Source organism: Blastomyces gilchristii (assembly GCF_000003855.2).
Source record: "Blastomyces gilchristii SLH14081 genomic scaffold supercont1.17, whole genome shotgun sequence".
NCBI classification, from domain to species: domain Eukaryota; kingdom Fungi; phylum Ascomycota; class Eurotiomycetes; order Onygenales; family Ajellomycetaceae; genus Blastomyces; species Blastomyces gilchristii.
The window spans coordinates 73764-89742 of NW_003101666.1; the positions used below are offsets into that span (position 1 = coordinate 73764).

Genomic DNA, 15979 nt, shown 5'->3' on the forward strand with positions numbered 1-15979 from the left:
CATGAGCAATGCAGAGAATATAACCTTGTTTATTATTTCAGGAATGCAAAGTCAATTTTTGCTTCAAGCTCTTCATCATAGTGTAGTTATTCACAGCATTATCAGTTGTAATTGTAAGAAGACTGAGACTAATATCTCAATAGTCATTTTTAATCACAGTCATTAATATCTCTGTTATATAATTCTCAGTATGACTACTGATCAATGATTCAAATCTAATTAATATCTCTTAATAAGTTCAGTTCTCATCAATATAATAACATGTAACTCTTATAAATGTAAGATTATTTATACTAGTTCATGCATTCACTGTGAGAGACACTCTTCAATGATTCTTCAACTCTGATTCTAGATGTTGTATATTGACTTTGTAGTGTATCTTGAGATTGAACTGAAGACAGAATCAATGTGAAATATGAAGATTTGAATTAAGTATTTGAAGAAGTGTTCAGAATTTGAGGTTTTCAATTGATTGAAGAGAAAGATTCAGAGATATACATATGTGAAGTAATTGTTCACAGAAGTTATCAGATGAGAGTTATGAAATCAGAGTACTAATATATGATTATTTTCACATGATTTTCTTCAAATTAGAAAGTTAGTGTTATCAAAAATTGTTATCTGATAGAGTAACTTATCAGCTCAGTAGTAATTTTCTGATTATTTTTCTTTTATTATCTGCATTCTGATGACTTCAGATATCAGAAAATTTCTTCAGAGTCATGATCAGTTTATGATGAATGTTTCTGAATAAAGTTACAGTGATTGTAGTAGAGAGATAACTCTTCAGTAATCTGCAATGCAATCTGTTAATAATTATTTCATAGTTCATCTCAGTGTTTGTGTTGAGTTTTTCATAAATTTTGTAACCTGAAATCAGATATGAAGAATGAAGTGATTATTCATTATGATTGAAAGAGAGTATTCTGTATTGAATTGTAAATAATATAGACTTTGTGATTCACAGTGATTTCTTGAAGAGTTTGTGAATCTTCAATAGAAGTAAAAGAAGTGAAAGAAGTGAATTCAGAAGATATGATAATAATTTGAGAAAGATAACAATTTATTTTCAATAACTGATCACTGATGTGTGTAAGAAGAATTTAATATAAGAGAAAATAATCTTGTTTTCTTAGCTTAGTTATAATTTTAGTACTAACTCAGATTAAATATTATCAATGTATAAAAAGTAAATAAACAATCTTGATTAGTCTCTGTCATATTTCTTAAATATATTAATATTGTGAAAGAGAGTGTTATCCAATTACATTATCAGATAGATATTATTAAAAATATATTAATATTGTAAATATCAGGTGTTGAAAAAATGTTGATACTTATACATTATAGTGATTTGTGAATCATGATAGTTAAATATATATATATATATATATATTATTCCTGACTTGATTACAACTTGTACAATAATTTTTAAAAACTCAAAATTAATTTCAATTATTAATAATTATGAACTTATAACTAACTAATATAAAAAGAAAAAAACTTTTTCTACTCATTATCTTTCTGCTCTTTCTCATTCTTCTTATTATTCTTTATAATTCACTTCTTATTCTTCTTCTTCTTCTTCTTCTCCTCATCTGAGATGATAATCATCTTAAAATCTCTCTTCACTGTCTTCTCAGAGAAGGGTTCTCACTGCTCTCTCTCAGCCAGGTCAACCTGCATCTCAAAATCCTGCATTTTCTGATCTGCTGTCTCAGGTTCCATCTCAGTGATAAGTAGATTAACATACTCAGAGAGCAGAGCTGTCTTCTCAATGATCTGAATCATGAAGTGCATTCAAGACCTGAACAAGGCCTCAATTCTCTTCTTCTCTGTCAGCTTCTGCTAATCAATTAGAGAACAGAAGCATTATCAAAAATTATTATCTCTCAATAAATAAAAAACTTATCAGTTTTGACTTCTTTATCTCCTGCTTCAACACTCTCTTAATCTTCTTCTATCACTGCTTATTTACAGTAATACTCTTCTTCTCTCTCTCTCTCTTCATCTTGATCTTAAATCATTCTCAGAACTTCTTCTGATTTCACTACTACTGCATGAGACTCTTCACTGTCTTCTTCTTTAATCTCTCACAGATAATGTCATTCACATTATTTCTATACTTAGTTCAGTCTAAATCTATCAGAAGTATTACTTAAAATCATTATTATTCTACTCTCTTACAGAGCCTCTTCAAGGCATTATAATATATCTTACAATTTGTCTCTTCTCACTTGAACATCTTCTTCTTCTCTTTCTTCAATCTGTGACAGTGCTCATGCGCCTTGATAGTCTGCAGAACTGCAGAATATTTGAAGAGAGATAACATGATTGATTTCAGTAAGTGTTAAAGAGAAGTGAAGGCAGAAGAGATAATCAGAAATAATATAATAATGATAATAATAATGATAGTGATGATAATAATGATGATGATGATAGTGATGATGATAATAATGATGATGATAATAATAATAATGATGAAAGAGAGAGTGCATTGAAATATATTACTGACTTATCAAATATAAAGAGACTTAAAGAAAATATTAACAGCTTTCAGCAATGTACAGAAACAGCTACAGTGTTGCATAGCAATATTATCTTTATTCAATGTATACACTGTTGATATTCTTTGTATGCAGTTATCATATAATCTGTATCAGAGATATATGCAGAAAACAGATCTTTGTTGCTAGAATAAATGATTGCAGCAATTCTCTGTTTTTATATTATAAAGATAAGTTATTCTCATTTCTTTCTTCTCTCTTTTCTCTTCTTCAATCAATCACTAATTTCAAGCTGATATGAAAACTATTAAAACACTCTCAGAAACTCTCAAATTGAAGAGTATAGACTAATCAAATTTTAAATACAGAAGAAATCAAATTATCTTCTATAGATTCAATTACTTATTCTCTCTCAAATAAAACAGCAGTCACATCCCTCTCTCTCTCAATCAAACAAAACATGGCCCGTGAAAAGTGAGTACCATGCCAGGTCATAATGATCAACATGGCCTCAGCACACAGGGCTGCATATGCACAGTGCATGCTGAACTGAGAGACTGTGTGAGTTGCAAATTAGCAGCAGCATCTCAGAGAGAGCTGTGCAGTGTGAGAAAGCCATAACTCTCAGTTACATGCACAGAGAGTGAATTATCACAGTAAGTGTATATACATTAAAGTAATACTTTTTGATAACACTCAGTCTCTGATATGATGAAAATAGAGTCTCTTCATGAGATTCATTTTTATCAGAAGTTAGAAAATCTTATATTTCTCAAGACTATCTTCACACACCTTGTCTGTGAAATTGATGAGAGAAATCATCAATTTCAGCATTCTATTCTTAATGTCATTCAAGTGACAGCAGAGTTCACTCTGATCATACTTTTTAAGTGTATATTTTCTAATTATTCACATTTATATAGATATATACTGATTATTTATTAGATAATGTTAAGACAATAGCTTATCACAGCTGTGTTACTCTCACTGTAAGAAATACACAGTTAATAATGAATATTATAAAGACTCTGAGAAGTGAGTATTTTGAAGATACTACAGCTCTGCAATCTTGATTTTTTTTTATTTTTATTTTTTTTTTCTCTTTCTTTCTCTTTTTTTCTTTCTCTTTCTTTCTCTTTTTTTCTTTCTCTTCTTTTTTTCTTTCTCTTTTTTTTTTTTTTTTGTTGTGATTTTTTCTTGTTATTTTATTTTTTGTTTTTTTATTATTTTTTATATTTTATATTTTTTTTTTAATTAAAATAATATCAATTATAATCTGTGTTCAGAAAAGTAATAATATTTAGTAACACTCTCTGTTGAATTTTCAATAAATGAGCACTATGTTATGATATTATGTAAGTGAGAAATGATTTCATAGTCTTATTTAATATCATTTTCAATAATGAGATTAGAATGAAAATGTGACTAAGAATTCAAACATATTCTTTATCTGAGACTAGATTTTTATTTGAAAAGTGAATCTGAGATCTTTAATATTTGAAATAACATGATTTGAAATCAATGTGATGAACATAAACCATGATCAGAAGTAATGCTTTTAGGCAACATAACAACTGTAAAGTTTGATCCTGGTCTCAGACACGGTCACATGATCAGTCTAGTTATTATAGTACAGAATAACTTCTCTAGAGCTTTCTTAATATTGATCAGACTGATGAAATAGATTGTTATATAATTCTACTATCAGTGATCTTTTCAGTGACTTTCTTTTCAGAGTATTTCATAGATGTTGACAGAGATCTGTATCAGATTCATAGTCTTGTGAATGTTATCTTTATGAACTCTATCATTGTTAGGAAATATTAAGCTTCTGTTTTAAGTATTTAACAAGATGTCTTGTTCAGATAGTCAGACAAGTTCTAATATAAAATTATAATTGAGATTATTAACTTCATATATATAGACATCTTCATATTGATATTCTCTGACATCTATGTTCAACTTCATTATGTAACAGATACAAATGTCTTTTAAGTCATTAAATTCTGTGAGAAGTCAGAGTTTTGATAAGAGAATATACTGAAGATTGTAACATCTTATAACTGAAGATTTAATTATTGTATAATAATATAGATTACTATCTATCATAGCTTTTATATTATACATGTTATCAATCACAGTAGATATAAGAATTACATTCATTGTCATTTTCTCTTCAAATTATTATCATCTGATCTCTTCAAGCTTCTGTTTGTGAATTTGAATAGAAGCTAATCTTTTTCCTGTTTCATCAGAGTATTCTCATAGTTATTTTCTAAATCTTTCTTCAATACAATATAATTAGCACAGACAGGTGTTGATTCATTCTTTAAGTGAGAAGATATATAGACTGATCAGCAGTTGAAAGCAATATGTTCTAATTAGTTACAGTTAATACACACTTCTCATTAATATTAATTAGCAACTTCTTCAGAAGTGATCTCAGAAACTCAGAAGTCTGTTCAGACAGCAGAGACTCTTACTTATATATAGATATTTAAGTCTACTCAGTTCATAACATCTGTATCATTATTGTTATTTCTCAGTGCAGATGTATAAGTGACTAAGATGTGACATCTTCTATCACTGTTCTATATACTCTTGAGCTTGATAAGATGATCATTCAATGTTTAGAGTTGTACATAGAAATCTTTATAAGTCTGATTTTTATCTATGCTTATAAGAGTCTGTAAGAGTTTAAAAGTTAATATCTTCTTAAGTATACTAATCTTCATTTAATTCTCTCAAGATTGATTATCTGCTTCTAGAATCTTGATATTGAAGTCAGAGATAAATATTATAAGAGAAGTGTTTCTCTATCAGATACTCTGTAATCAATCTAATACTTTCTATTATATGACAGTGTCTCAGAACAGAATATCAAGATATTTGATAATATTATCAGATGTTTATAATACTGATTCATACATGCTTTTATTTATGAATGAAACTTCTGTTTCACATGATTTTTCAATTATTTATTGATATATCAATCTTGATTGATTAGTGAACTGATGACATCTTCATCTACACTCAGTTTTATAAGCATTTTCATTCTTCATGATGAGTAGAGAGTGAGATTGAAAGTATTAAAATATATAGAAGTATTTAAGTATTCTTTTAATACTTTTATATTCAATTCTGTAGATGTTGAAATTGTATGAGTTTCTTATTAAGATAATTGTTAAATCTCTTCATATTAATATTATTGAGTTGCATGTATATCAGCTATTTATTATTATTATAATTTCAATATTGTTTAAAGTCACTGTGACACTGTATTTATACTTATATTTAAGAGTTCTTTCATATTATTGTTAGACATGATTATATTAATTATTAAATATGTAATTGTATAAATATCTTATACATCTGTGTCAGAACTCTCAGATCTTTCACTGATATTCTCTTTATAAGATCTTATTCTCTTCATAAGATCTTGTTATAAGATCAGAGTAACTGATAAGTAAGCTTCTATCTAGAGACTCAGTGTTCATTTAACTGATTAACTGTTTCTCTATTTCTTACATATTATTACATGTTCAGATATTTTCTCAATGAATAATCATTTCTAATAAGAAGATAATAAACATTTTTCAAGTGTAAGAGATCTACACTGAATAGATCAGTATAATATATAGGTCTTATAATACAAAGTGAAAAATGTTAAAGAAGGAAAAGAAAGAGAAAGTGTGAGAATTAGTAATCAGAGTGAATATTTATACATGTACACAGTGTGTACACAGTGAAGCTTCAGAGTGAAAGAATAGGAATTCTGTGAGTTTTTCAGCTGAGGATCAGCAACTGAGAATCGGAGCTTTCAGCGGAATCTGTGGAGTGTAATGGAATAGTCTATATAATTGATCGGGCGCAGCCCGCCACATCAGTTGATTCTCACTTATGTCTTGATGATCTTAAATACAAAATTGTACAGTATTTGAGATATCATAGAGAAGCTGTGATTGAATAACTGATTAATATGAAATAGAAGACATTGTTCTTCAGTATTTGTGAGATTCTGACAGTAAGCTGATGTTATCTCTGTTCTGAAGATCTGTTGATCTTTGAACTGCTGCATCAAGATAATACAATTGATTCTGAATTCCTTTACAACTGCAGCATATTTAGGAATCAATTGTTGATTCAATTGAGCAATTGCTTGCTCTATAATCACTTCATTGGGTGGCATGGTGGGTGGTTGAAGTTGAAGAGTTGCAGGGATTCATGGAAAAAATAGCAGTTCGTTGGGTGGATGAGTTCGTTGGGTGGTGAGTCACGTTAACATTAGCCCCAGAAGATCATCGGCCCGTTGGGCCGTTGAGCCAAACCTTGGAAACCTGGCCATGGGGAAAGTACAGGAATCCAAATACACAAGCACATACTCCTGTTGGTATTTCGGAGGCATAGCCGCTGGAGGGACGTGCAGAGTCAGGTAGTTTTGACACTCTCCACTAAGTTCTGACTTTGAGGTATGATACACGTTAATAACATTCCTGAATTGGAAAACTTATGAGCGGCGACGTTGTAGGCAACATCGTACGTAATCAAAGGGGTTGAGCGAAAGGGAACGATGGAGAGCTGAAGGTAAAGCACCAATTATTGACTGGATACTGGATATCAGGATTCGCTGGACAGTGAACATTGGTATCAGGCATGTTTTTTGAGAAATGAATCTGATTCCACAGTCGTTCTTGGTAGCGTTCGGTTTCCCCAGATACCCCAAAGATTGTTAACGTACTCTGTTCTCTCCGAATATTGAGAGAAAGGAGGCTCATCTCGTAGTCCTGGTGGAGATGAGGTGCAGAAAGGCTTTGGAGAGAAACCAGCGAGGCGAAAAGGCATCGCGCTTATTACGACAACCAAGGGTGGTCATTGTGATATCTATGCTTCTCAATTTTGTAGGTACAATGTAGAGACAGAGGCATTCTCCGTGCCTTGGGACACTGTTCCGCTATGGGTCACAATAATACTATTTTCGGACAGAGCCAAAATCTCCTCACAAGGTTATTGAATACACAGAGGCAGGGACTTTACCTTCGATCAAACATCATCTAAAAGTCCTATTATTGGATCATGACTACTACTATCTCTATGATCACTCAGTATTGCTACGATCATATCCTTTATACTAGGGGCAACTGCGAGTTTCTTATTTTGAGATTATACGCAGTACTACGGAGTATTTTTTTTTTATTTTTTTTTTCGTCAAACTTATTTTTACTTGATGGTGAGTAGCTCCTCGGAGCGGATCTACTTTTATACGTTCGGGCAATGGGCAGGGGAAAAATCGCCTTCGGGACTGGTTTCTAAGCAAGGTCAAAGCCAAACCCCACTATTTCCAAGGTTGCGTGTCTCGTCCTGTCATGGAGTCCGGCAGTATGGAGGTCAATAGCAGCTTCTCAGAATTTTGCCTTTATGTGTTTTATCTCACCCTGGAGTCAACAGCGGCAGAACTACTATCTATTGAGAGGACATCGATTTCGCGATCGATTGACGCCAAGTCTACATATGTGCAGCAGCCATAATGCAAGTGTTTAAGGTACTATGAGCTTTCTTTGGCTTGTCAAAATTGGGTATAATACTAATTGGGAAAGGATAGACCACATTTTCGGTGCCTCTAACTTGCGATGCCTGTATCGAGGAGGTATCCAAGCCCATCTACGCTCTTGACGGTAGGTGGGATATACAGTCAATGCTTTATCCTCCTAGTACCGCAATCAAAACATGTGACTCACGGCGAGAAATATCTAGGGGTCAAGAACGTGCAAGGTAGTTTGAAGGACCAGATCCTCCTCATTGAAGGAACGGTAGCGCCTTCTGCCATAGTTGCTGCAATCCAGAGTACTGGTAGAGATGCTATCCTTAGAGGGAGCGGATCCTCAAACAGTTAGTCTCACCTCCCGGGCACACCCCCGGCCCCTTGTATTTTTATTCTATACTATACGCGAAAGGACCCCCGCTTACTGTTTTGTTAAATATTCTTTTTGCGAAAAAAGATGCGTCAGTATGTATCCTAGAGACACACTCCAGTACCGTACAGAATTCAATCCGTGGACTTGTGCGCATGGTCCAGGTTTCCCCGAAGTTGACACTTGTTGATCTTACGATAAACGGCCTCCCGCCTGGGAAATATTGGGCTACGGTACGTGATACGGGAGATATCTCCCAAGGACCGGCATCGACTGGCGGCATATGGGAGGCTCTGAAACAGAAGGTCCAAGGATCGGCCCTCCCGCGAGGAGTATTTGGCGAGGTAGAAGTGGGCAGCGATGGAAAGGGGAACGTCTTCCTTGACCGTCCAGTTGCCGTATGGGAGTTGATTGGGAGAAGTATGGTTGTGTCAAAATCCAAGGAGGGGCCGTTCCAGAAGGAAGATCCAAACACGCTGGTTGGGGTTATTGCTCGCAGCGCTGGCGTATGGGATAACGATAAGATGGTATGTTCTTGTTCCGGTCAGAACGTATGGGAAGAACGAGTAGAGCAGGTTTCGAAGGGAATGTTGTGAAGAATCGCTGTGGATATTCCCGTGTTTAAGTTGACTGAAGGTCATTTTGATGGCTGTCTGTCTTCTTGGCCCCTTGGAGGGTATTCCCAGACGATGCAGTCGTTTGAGCCCTGGGGTTGAGGGGCCATACTAATGGCGAGGGAAGGTTAAGAACAGGCTAAACTTGCGATTTCAAGTTGGCTGAAAATGCTTTTTTTTAAGATGTGATACCAGATTTAAATAGCAAACAATTATAAGGAGAAAATGATATGATACTTGCGAAAATAGTGGCTGGCAAGGTATTCCAGGACTGGGCTTCATGAGTCTACGTCTGGTAGAGGCCGAACCCCTGACACTCACATCAAACCCAGACTTGCCGGAAACTCAGCCATGGACATGTGTTTATATGCGACAAAAGCTGCAAATCAAATCAGATTGAGCAATACAGAAACATGTTAACTATTCTCACATCAGATCATGGTATCGATCAGAGTAGAACAATAATAATCAACACATACCGACTTTTCGTCTGATAGTCAAAAGACCTCCATCCGTCCATTTCGCGTTGGCCTGTAGAGATCGGCGGTTAAGCGCCCCTAAATGTTCCTAGTCCCCGCCAACCCCGTCGCAGGCTGCGCGCCACACGCGAACAACCAACCACCGCCGGCAGCAGATGCTATGCCATGCCATGTTTCCTCGCTCTTTGGCGAGCGTCCAAGAGCCAGGGGCTGTTGTTGACCTTGCTGCATTCTGGACCAGCCAAATGACAGCCGCAACGGGTTTATTATCTGCCTTCAGCTGGAACATCGGCTTCGAGCCGAGGCCGGCCTTCAATGCAAGGAGGAGGGCCAGACGTGATCTCCACCCAGTTCCTTGCTTCAACAAGTCACATCTCACAAACCGTGTTTCGGGTCCATGGCGGATCCTGGCTTTGGTGCAGCATCTTGGCCTTTTGTGACACATTACCCCTCTGGCTTCCTGCGACAATGAGCATGTTTAGGCGGCTTGCCCCGCCGCCCCTTGCTCAGGTCAAGGGGACAGCCCCGTCGCCTGCAAAGAGGTCGCTGTCATTCTAGCCGATGTCTGGCCTTTTTCTACTCTCTCGACCTGACGGGGCGGCAATTTGACTCCTCCCATTTGACTAATTGTTGTATGTTTTTTCTGTTTATTTTTATCGAGCAAGAAAACCCAGAACGGAAAGGGAATATCGACTACAGGCTGGCCCTCCTACGGATACAACTCACACGGCTTACCGTTTATTGAATCGTTACTCCTATTTTCTGCATTCGAGGCTCTCGCCTACCGGTGAATTCGGTTGTCTAGGGTTATGCTAGGGCGCAGATATCCAGATATCCTTCAGGAAATCCTTTAAATTGTCGACTTCTCATTATTGATTTGCAACCAGACATATCTAGCTAACGTGCAGGAGAAATAATGGCTGTCTACGCTGCGTAAGTCTGCAAGCTGCATCTTGGCCAGCCGTCCGGAATAGGATATTTAGCAAAGCCAACTCGAGGGCCCCTGTCATACCTTACCCGAATACTCCCCAAGGGAATTGCTCGGCGGCTACGTGGTTAATTTGGCAGGCTGGGACCCCAAAAAGAGAGGATCAACTGCAAGCCATTCCGCTAATCACAGCCATCACGCGCCCAGAGCACTTCCCTTAGGCGAATTGGCGAGGAGAGTGTGGCCGGTTTAGCCACCTCGAGATAGATAATACGTCTGTCTCTCTCCATCTTTCGTTTCTCCCTCTAAAACAAATCTTAAGCACAAACTCGACATACATCTAGCATCGAGAAAAACCCGCCTTTTACGAGTTGTATATTATTCTATCAAACTGAAGAACTCTCGCTAGCGTTTAACTCAAACCATCTGATAATCAGCGCTTGGGACTGAACAACCGGCCTTGCGTCTGTGTTGCGGGGAACGCCGCAAGTTGCGCAATGTCTTTAAAACAGGTACGGAAACCGCAAGGAAGACACATTTTAGAGTATTTGGTTTTGATATCCTTCAGATGACTGACTTTACTCTTTTTTATATAGGAGATCGAAACCTGGGTTCAAGCTCTTGCGAACTACGATAATAATGAGTTCGAAGAAGCGCTAAAAGTCTTTAATAATATCGCCGATACATCGAAAATCCTCTTCAACTGTGGTGTCATCTATGCAACTCTGGGAGAGCATTTTAGAGCGGTATGTTAAAAACGGAAAAAAAAAAAAAAAAAAAAAAAAAAAAAAAAAAAAAAATCGGATGAAGGCTTTATAATATAACAAAGGTATTAATTCTTTGTTTGCTTCTAGGTGGAATGCTATCAACGGGCCGTTGCACTTGATCAGTATTTTGCTGTTGCATATTTCCAACAAGGCGTCTCCAACTTCCTCGTGGGCGATTTTGAAGAAGCTCTCGCAAATTTCAACGATACACTACTCTACCTGAGAGGAAATACGTCGATTGACTATGAGCAGCTGGGGTTGAAATTTCAATTGTACTCGTGTGAAGTTCTATTTAATCGCGGCCTATGTTACATATATCTCCAGCAAACAGAGCCTGGCATGCAGGACCTTCAATATGCTTCAAAAGAAAAGGTTAAGCCGGATCACGAAGTCATCGATGAAGCTATCAAGGAAAACGCAGATGTAGGTCACTCAAGCTCACGAACTTTGTGCGTTCCCTTGGATGCTTTTGACTAACATGACCTACCCAGGGTTATACTGTATTCTCTATTCCCGTTGGGATTGTATACCGACCAAGTGAAGCGAAAGTTAAGAATCTAAAAACCAAGGAATATCTCGGGAAAGCCAGACTAGTTGCTGCTTCTGACCGTGCAAATGCCTTCACTGGCTTCCAAGGGTCCGAAATCAAAAGAAATGCGGTCGACACAGCAAAAGACGACCGGCCGCCGGAATCAATCTCATTTGCAGCTTCAAATCTAGTTCAGAAGGGCTTGACCAGTCGTGGAGGCAGACAGCAATCAGAACCACCTATCAGCCGAAATTTGTTCCCACCGACCCCGCCGCCCGAATCAGAGAAACCACCCTCTGTTGCAGGCAGTGGCTCTCCTAGCAATTCATCTGGTTTATCAGGACGCGGCCCTCGGCCACCGATGCTGGATTTGGGTCGATCAGCCATACCCACGAACGACTCCGGGGCAATGGGAACACAGAAACCGATGGAGAGGCCGCGGATAGGAACCGTCCGAACAGCATCAGAACCTCGCGGCCCGCCCTCCAGACAGCATTCTAACGCGCGGAGTCGTGACCAAAATGGTCGACCTCTGTACCGAGAAACCACCAGACGAATGCAACGGGACTCTAATTTTTCACCTGTCGATGAAGACGTGTACGCCGATGAGGTCTACGACATGTACGCTCAACCTCACAATGGCCGATTGGGTGGAAACACCAGGGGGGCAAGTGTCAGGCGGCAACGACAACCAGCACAGCATCAACCCCGTTACCTAGAAGATGGCGATTACGTTAGCGACACATACGAAGATGATTCAGCGGATGACGGCGAGTTTGAGATGATGGGCGCTCCTCCTCCACGTACACACCGGCGGCAACCCTCACGGCGGACAGATGTGCGCAAAATCCGAGCCAAGGTGCATGCCAGTAGCGACGTGCGATTTATCATGATTGGGTCGTCGGTTGGCTATAATGAATTCGAAGCTAAAATTCGGGATAAATTTGGGTTTAAGAAGCGGGTGCGGTTGCAGATGCAGGATGATGGAGATATGGTTACGATGGGTGACCAGGATGATCTTGATATGCTGCTTTCGACGTCCAGGCAGGAGGCGAGGAGGGAGGGGCTTGATATGGGGAAGATTGAGGTATGTTCCTTGCTTTCTTTCTTTCTTTTTTCTTTTATCCCCGAACTTTAGACGAGCTTCTTTCTTCTCGTGACTTATTTATCCCCGTGTCTGAGACTGACTTTATTTTTCTACTGCAGATTTGGGCGCAAGAAGTATGAAAAATGCTTTATGTATAGATATATCTGCTCTGTCCTTCTGTCTCCATCTTCCCCTACAATTCAACCCATTTTACGAGACGATGACTTTCATATTCCGTGCTTATAATCTACACATGAATCTACGAGCTCCGTACTGCATATTATTTGTCCATCTCACCTTTCCATAATATACCACCGTTTGTCTATTGATATCTAGCCCGTTCTATGTTTCTCCCCCGTCTCCCCTCCCGTAAATTTTTGGTACTGTATTGATATCCTGGTTACTTTCGCGTTTTCGTTTTTGTTTAGGTTCCTTGTCTGTATTCTAGCATGCAGGCAGTACTTCATGAGAGGAAAAAGAGTGAATCGCACTAAGTTAGCTATGCAGCTATGTGACAATGCAGAATTAATTCGTTCTTTTTCTCTTCTTCCTCCATTTAGGATCTTGTTTATTTTTCCTTGCGAACTCATCCTACCTAGACTTTTTTGGATATACATATAATTGAATAATTTCTGACATTTTATTTTCTTCTCCCAGTTTTCTATTTCCTTCTATTTTTTTTCTTTTTCCTTCTTTTTCTTCTTGTTTTTCCCTATCTTTCTATACTCTTTTACCCTCGTTCCCCTGTTAACTCTTCTTGGCAATTCTGCACAGCTTGAGGCAAGTAGTGCCTGATTAATGACAGCCTCGGGTGGGCAGCTTTCATGTAGGCAGGTTGTCAGAGGTATTTCCTGGGATATTTCCGGGGATATTTCCGTGGTAATATGGGCACTAGCTCAGCTCATTAATCTATCTTTATTATACGATATAAATACATACCCCTTCATATTTACAAAATTCTTCGGTGTTCTTTTTTTGGATATAACAATGGTATCTATCCCCATTTCAACAGTTAGTTAACCCGAACTGTGGCTGCCGGCATGACTAAGCATCGTCTCCGCAAGGCCACAGTAGCCACAAACGCAGCAAACACACTCAGAGCTTCATTTCAACATCCGCCAGCACAGCAACACAACATCAATTGGGCATCCATTATAGGCATCTTTTGTGAAATACACATACGCATACACGCATATATCCCCTCCTTCTCAGATATCTCAATACCGGGCATAACCAATGCAACGGTAACGACCGTAATGACGGACATCACCCCTCTCGTCAGCGAGCTCCTCAAGGCCCATGGCACCAGGGTGACTCAACCCAGATCCAAATCCGGGGAAGAGCAGCGGCCGTCAACAGAGACTGTAGATGAGTTTTTGAAGGAGGCGTATAGAATAGTATGTAAAACGAAGTTCAACGACGTTGGAATGAGAGGGAGAAATGCTCTATATTTTTCTATACTTAGGACTTATCCAAAATAAAACATGCCCCAATTTTGAGCTGTCTGGAACTAACACACCAAACAACACATTGACAGAACGCCCATATAACCTCCCTCCTCACCTACTTAAAGTCCATCCGGCAATCATATCTTTCCACCTCCCCGCGGACGCATTTCTCCCAAAATACCCACCCCCATCGCCGCCATTCAACCACCACCTCCCTCCAACAACCACCAGACCAGAAACAGCAAACCCTAACCGACACGGACCGCGACACAATCGACTCGTCCACCGCCCTCGTCCTCCGCGACCTCTCCAGCTCAATCAGCAACCTCGCCTCCGCCGAAACCCTCCGCCAAGAAACGCAATCGACTCTCCTGCGCAAGAAATTCGGGCTCGATTATAAGAACAGCGCGCTGTGGAAATGGGCTGCCGGGGGAAGTCAGGTGGAGAAGAGTGCGGGGACGGGTTCGGCAGAGCAGGCACGGCTAGAGGAGACGGAGCGGACGCTGAAGACGGTTCGGGAGAATGTGTTGTGGTGGTTGCGGAGGCGGTTGGAGGGGGTTGCAGAGGTGCAGAGGGGGATGGTGGAGAAGCGGATTGAGCGGGTTCGGGAGAAGGAGAAGAGTATTTTGTATAAGATGAGTGGTGTTGCTGGGGTTGGGGCTGGTGTAGGTGGAGTAGGTGCAGGGAGTGAGGGAGGGTCGTTCCCGATGAGGGACCGCGTTGCCGGTGCAGCTGATGTCCCGCCAGATATGATTGATGAGAAAGAGAAGGCTGAGATTGAATCGAAGCTGTCGCCGGAGCAGCTGCAGTTATTTGCGCAGGAGAATGAGGGACTGTTGAAGCATTATGAGGATACGTTGGGCAAAGTGAAGTATGCGACTCTGCACTTTTCCCCCGGTTTTTATTTACTCTTTATTGTCCCCTATCCCCAGTCCTTCAACAAAGAAAAACGACGAAACATCAGGAAACCTATGTCGAGAGACCACGCGCTAATCAATTTTTTTTTTTTTTTACAAAAAAATAGGAACGCCGAGAAATCGCTCCTAGAGATATCCTCCCTGCAGCAGACGCTGGTCATGCATCTATCCACGCAGGAAGATTTCATCAACCAGCTTGTCTCGGACGCCGCCAGCACAGAGGCCAATGTAGGGCAAGCCAATAAGGATCTCAAGCGGGCCACTGAGCGGCGGAGCACGGCGCAGGCAGTCTTTTGGGGGACTGTTGGGCTGTGTACGTGGTTGATTATTTGGGATGCTATATTTTGATTCGGATATATATATATATAGCCATGGATGTGATTTATTCTGGCGGGATTCTTTGTAGACAGGTGGTACATGTAGGAGGAGGTTAGTGGTAATTGATAAAGGCAGACTGTACTGTTTTTTGCAGGTATTTCATGCTTGTTAAGATCTCACTGAACATGGCGGTGTACGAATGTACAGAGTACATGTACCTTGTACGTACATTTGCCTACTTTATCCATAACATACATTTCGCTATCACAGACAGCTCCTAGGCGTTTGTACCGATGGCAATAAACGTCAAAAACTAATCGTAAATAATCGACATCCATCCTTGCTGGGCTTGACTATTATAAGTTATCTCCCACTCACCCCACGAGTCAATGAGACGACATACATACATGTCTGTCTAAACTCCTAAAGAAATACAACATAGAGATTATAGTTATTGGCATGATGGCCCATCCCCG

At 39.2% G+C, this 15979-nt stretch overlaps 2 protein-coding genes across 2 annotated transcripts; both read left to right on the forward strand.

Moving 5' to 3' along the window:
* The first annotated feature begins 7727 nt into the window (after positions 1-7727).
* Positions 7728-9619, forward strand: BDBG_06954 (homocitrate dehydratase). The gene is made up of 4 exons (XM_002622397.2): positions 7728-8046; positions 8107-8179; positions 8259-8393; positions 8504-9619. Exons 1-4 carry the CDS (start codon positions 8032-8034, stop codon positions 9010-9012), a joined length of 732 nt encoding a protein of 243 aa, XP_002622443.1. The 5' UTR covers positions 7728-8031; the 3' UTR covers positions 9013-9619.
* A 4153-nt stretch (positions 9620-13772) lies between these two features.
* On the forward strand, positions 13773-15874 carry BDBG_06956 (SNARE protein). Its single transcript, XM_002622399.2, has 3 exons — positions 13773-14217; positions 14358-15139; positions 15293-15874. The coding sequence occupies exons 1-3, from the start codon at positions 13861-13863 to the stop codon at positions 15531-15533; spliced, it is 1380 nt and encodes a 459-aa protein (XP_002622445.2). The 5' UTR covers positions 13773-13860; the 3' UTR covers positions 15534-15874.
* The last annotated feature ends 105 nt before the right edge of the window (positions 15875-15979 follow it).

Bases quoted from the DNA above. Each gene is read 5' to 3' on its own strand.
- BDBG_06954 (XM_002622397.2), top strand. The intron at 8,180-8,258 runs GTAGGTGGGATA...AGAAATATCTAG, and splicing joins GCCCATCTACGCTCTTGACG to GGGTCAAGAACGTGCAAGGT. The intron at 8,394-8,503 runs GTTAGTCTCACC...TTGCGAAAAAAG, and splicing joins AGGGAGCGGATCCTCAAACA to ATGCGTCAGTATGTATCCTA.
- BDBG_06956 (XM_002622399.2), top strand. From the start codon at position 13,861: ATGACTAAGCATCGTCTCCGCAAGGCCACAGTAGCCACAAACGCAGCA. The intron at 14,218-14,357 runs GTATGTAAAACG...ACACATTGACAG, and splicing joins TGAAGGAGGCGTATAGAATA to AACGCCCATATAACCTCCCT. The intron at 15,140-15,292 runs GTATGCGACTCT...ACAAAAAAATAG, and splicing joins GATACGTTGGGCAAAGTGAA to GAACGCCGAGAAATCGCTCC.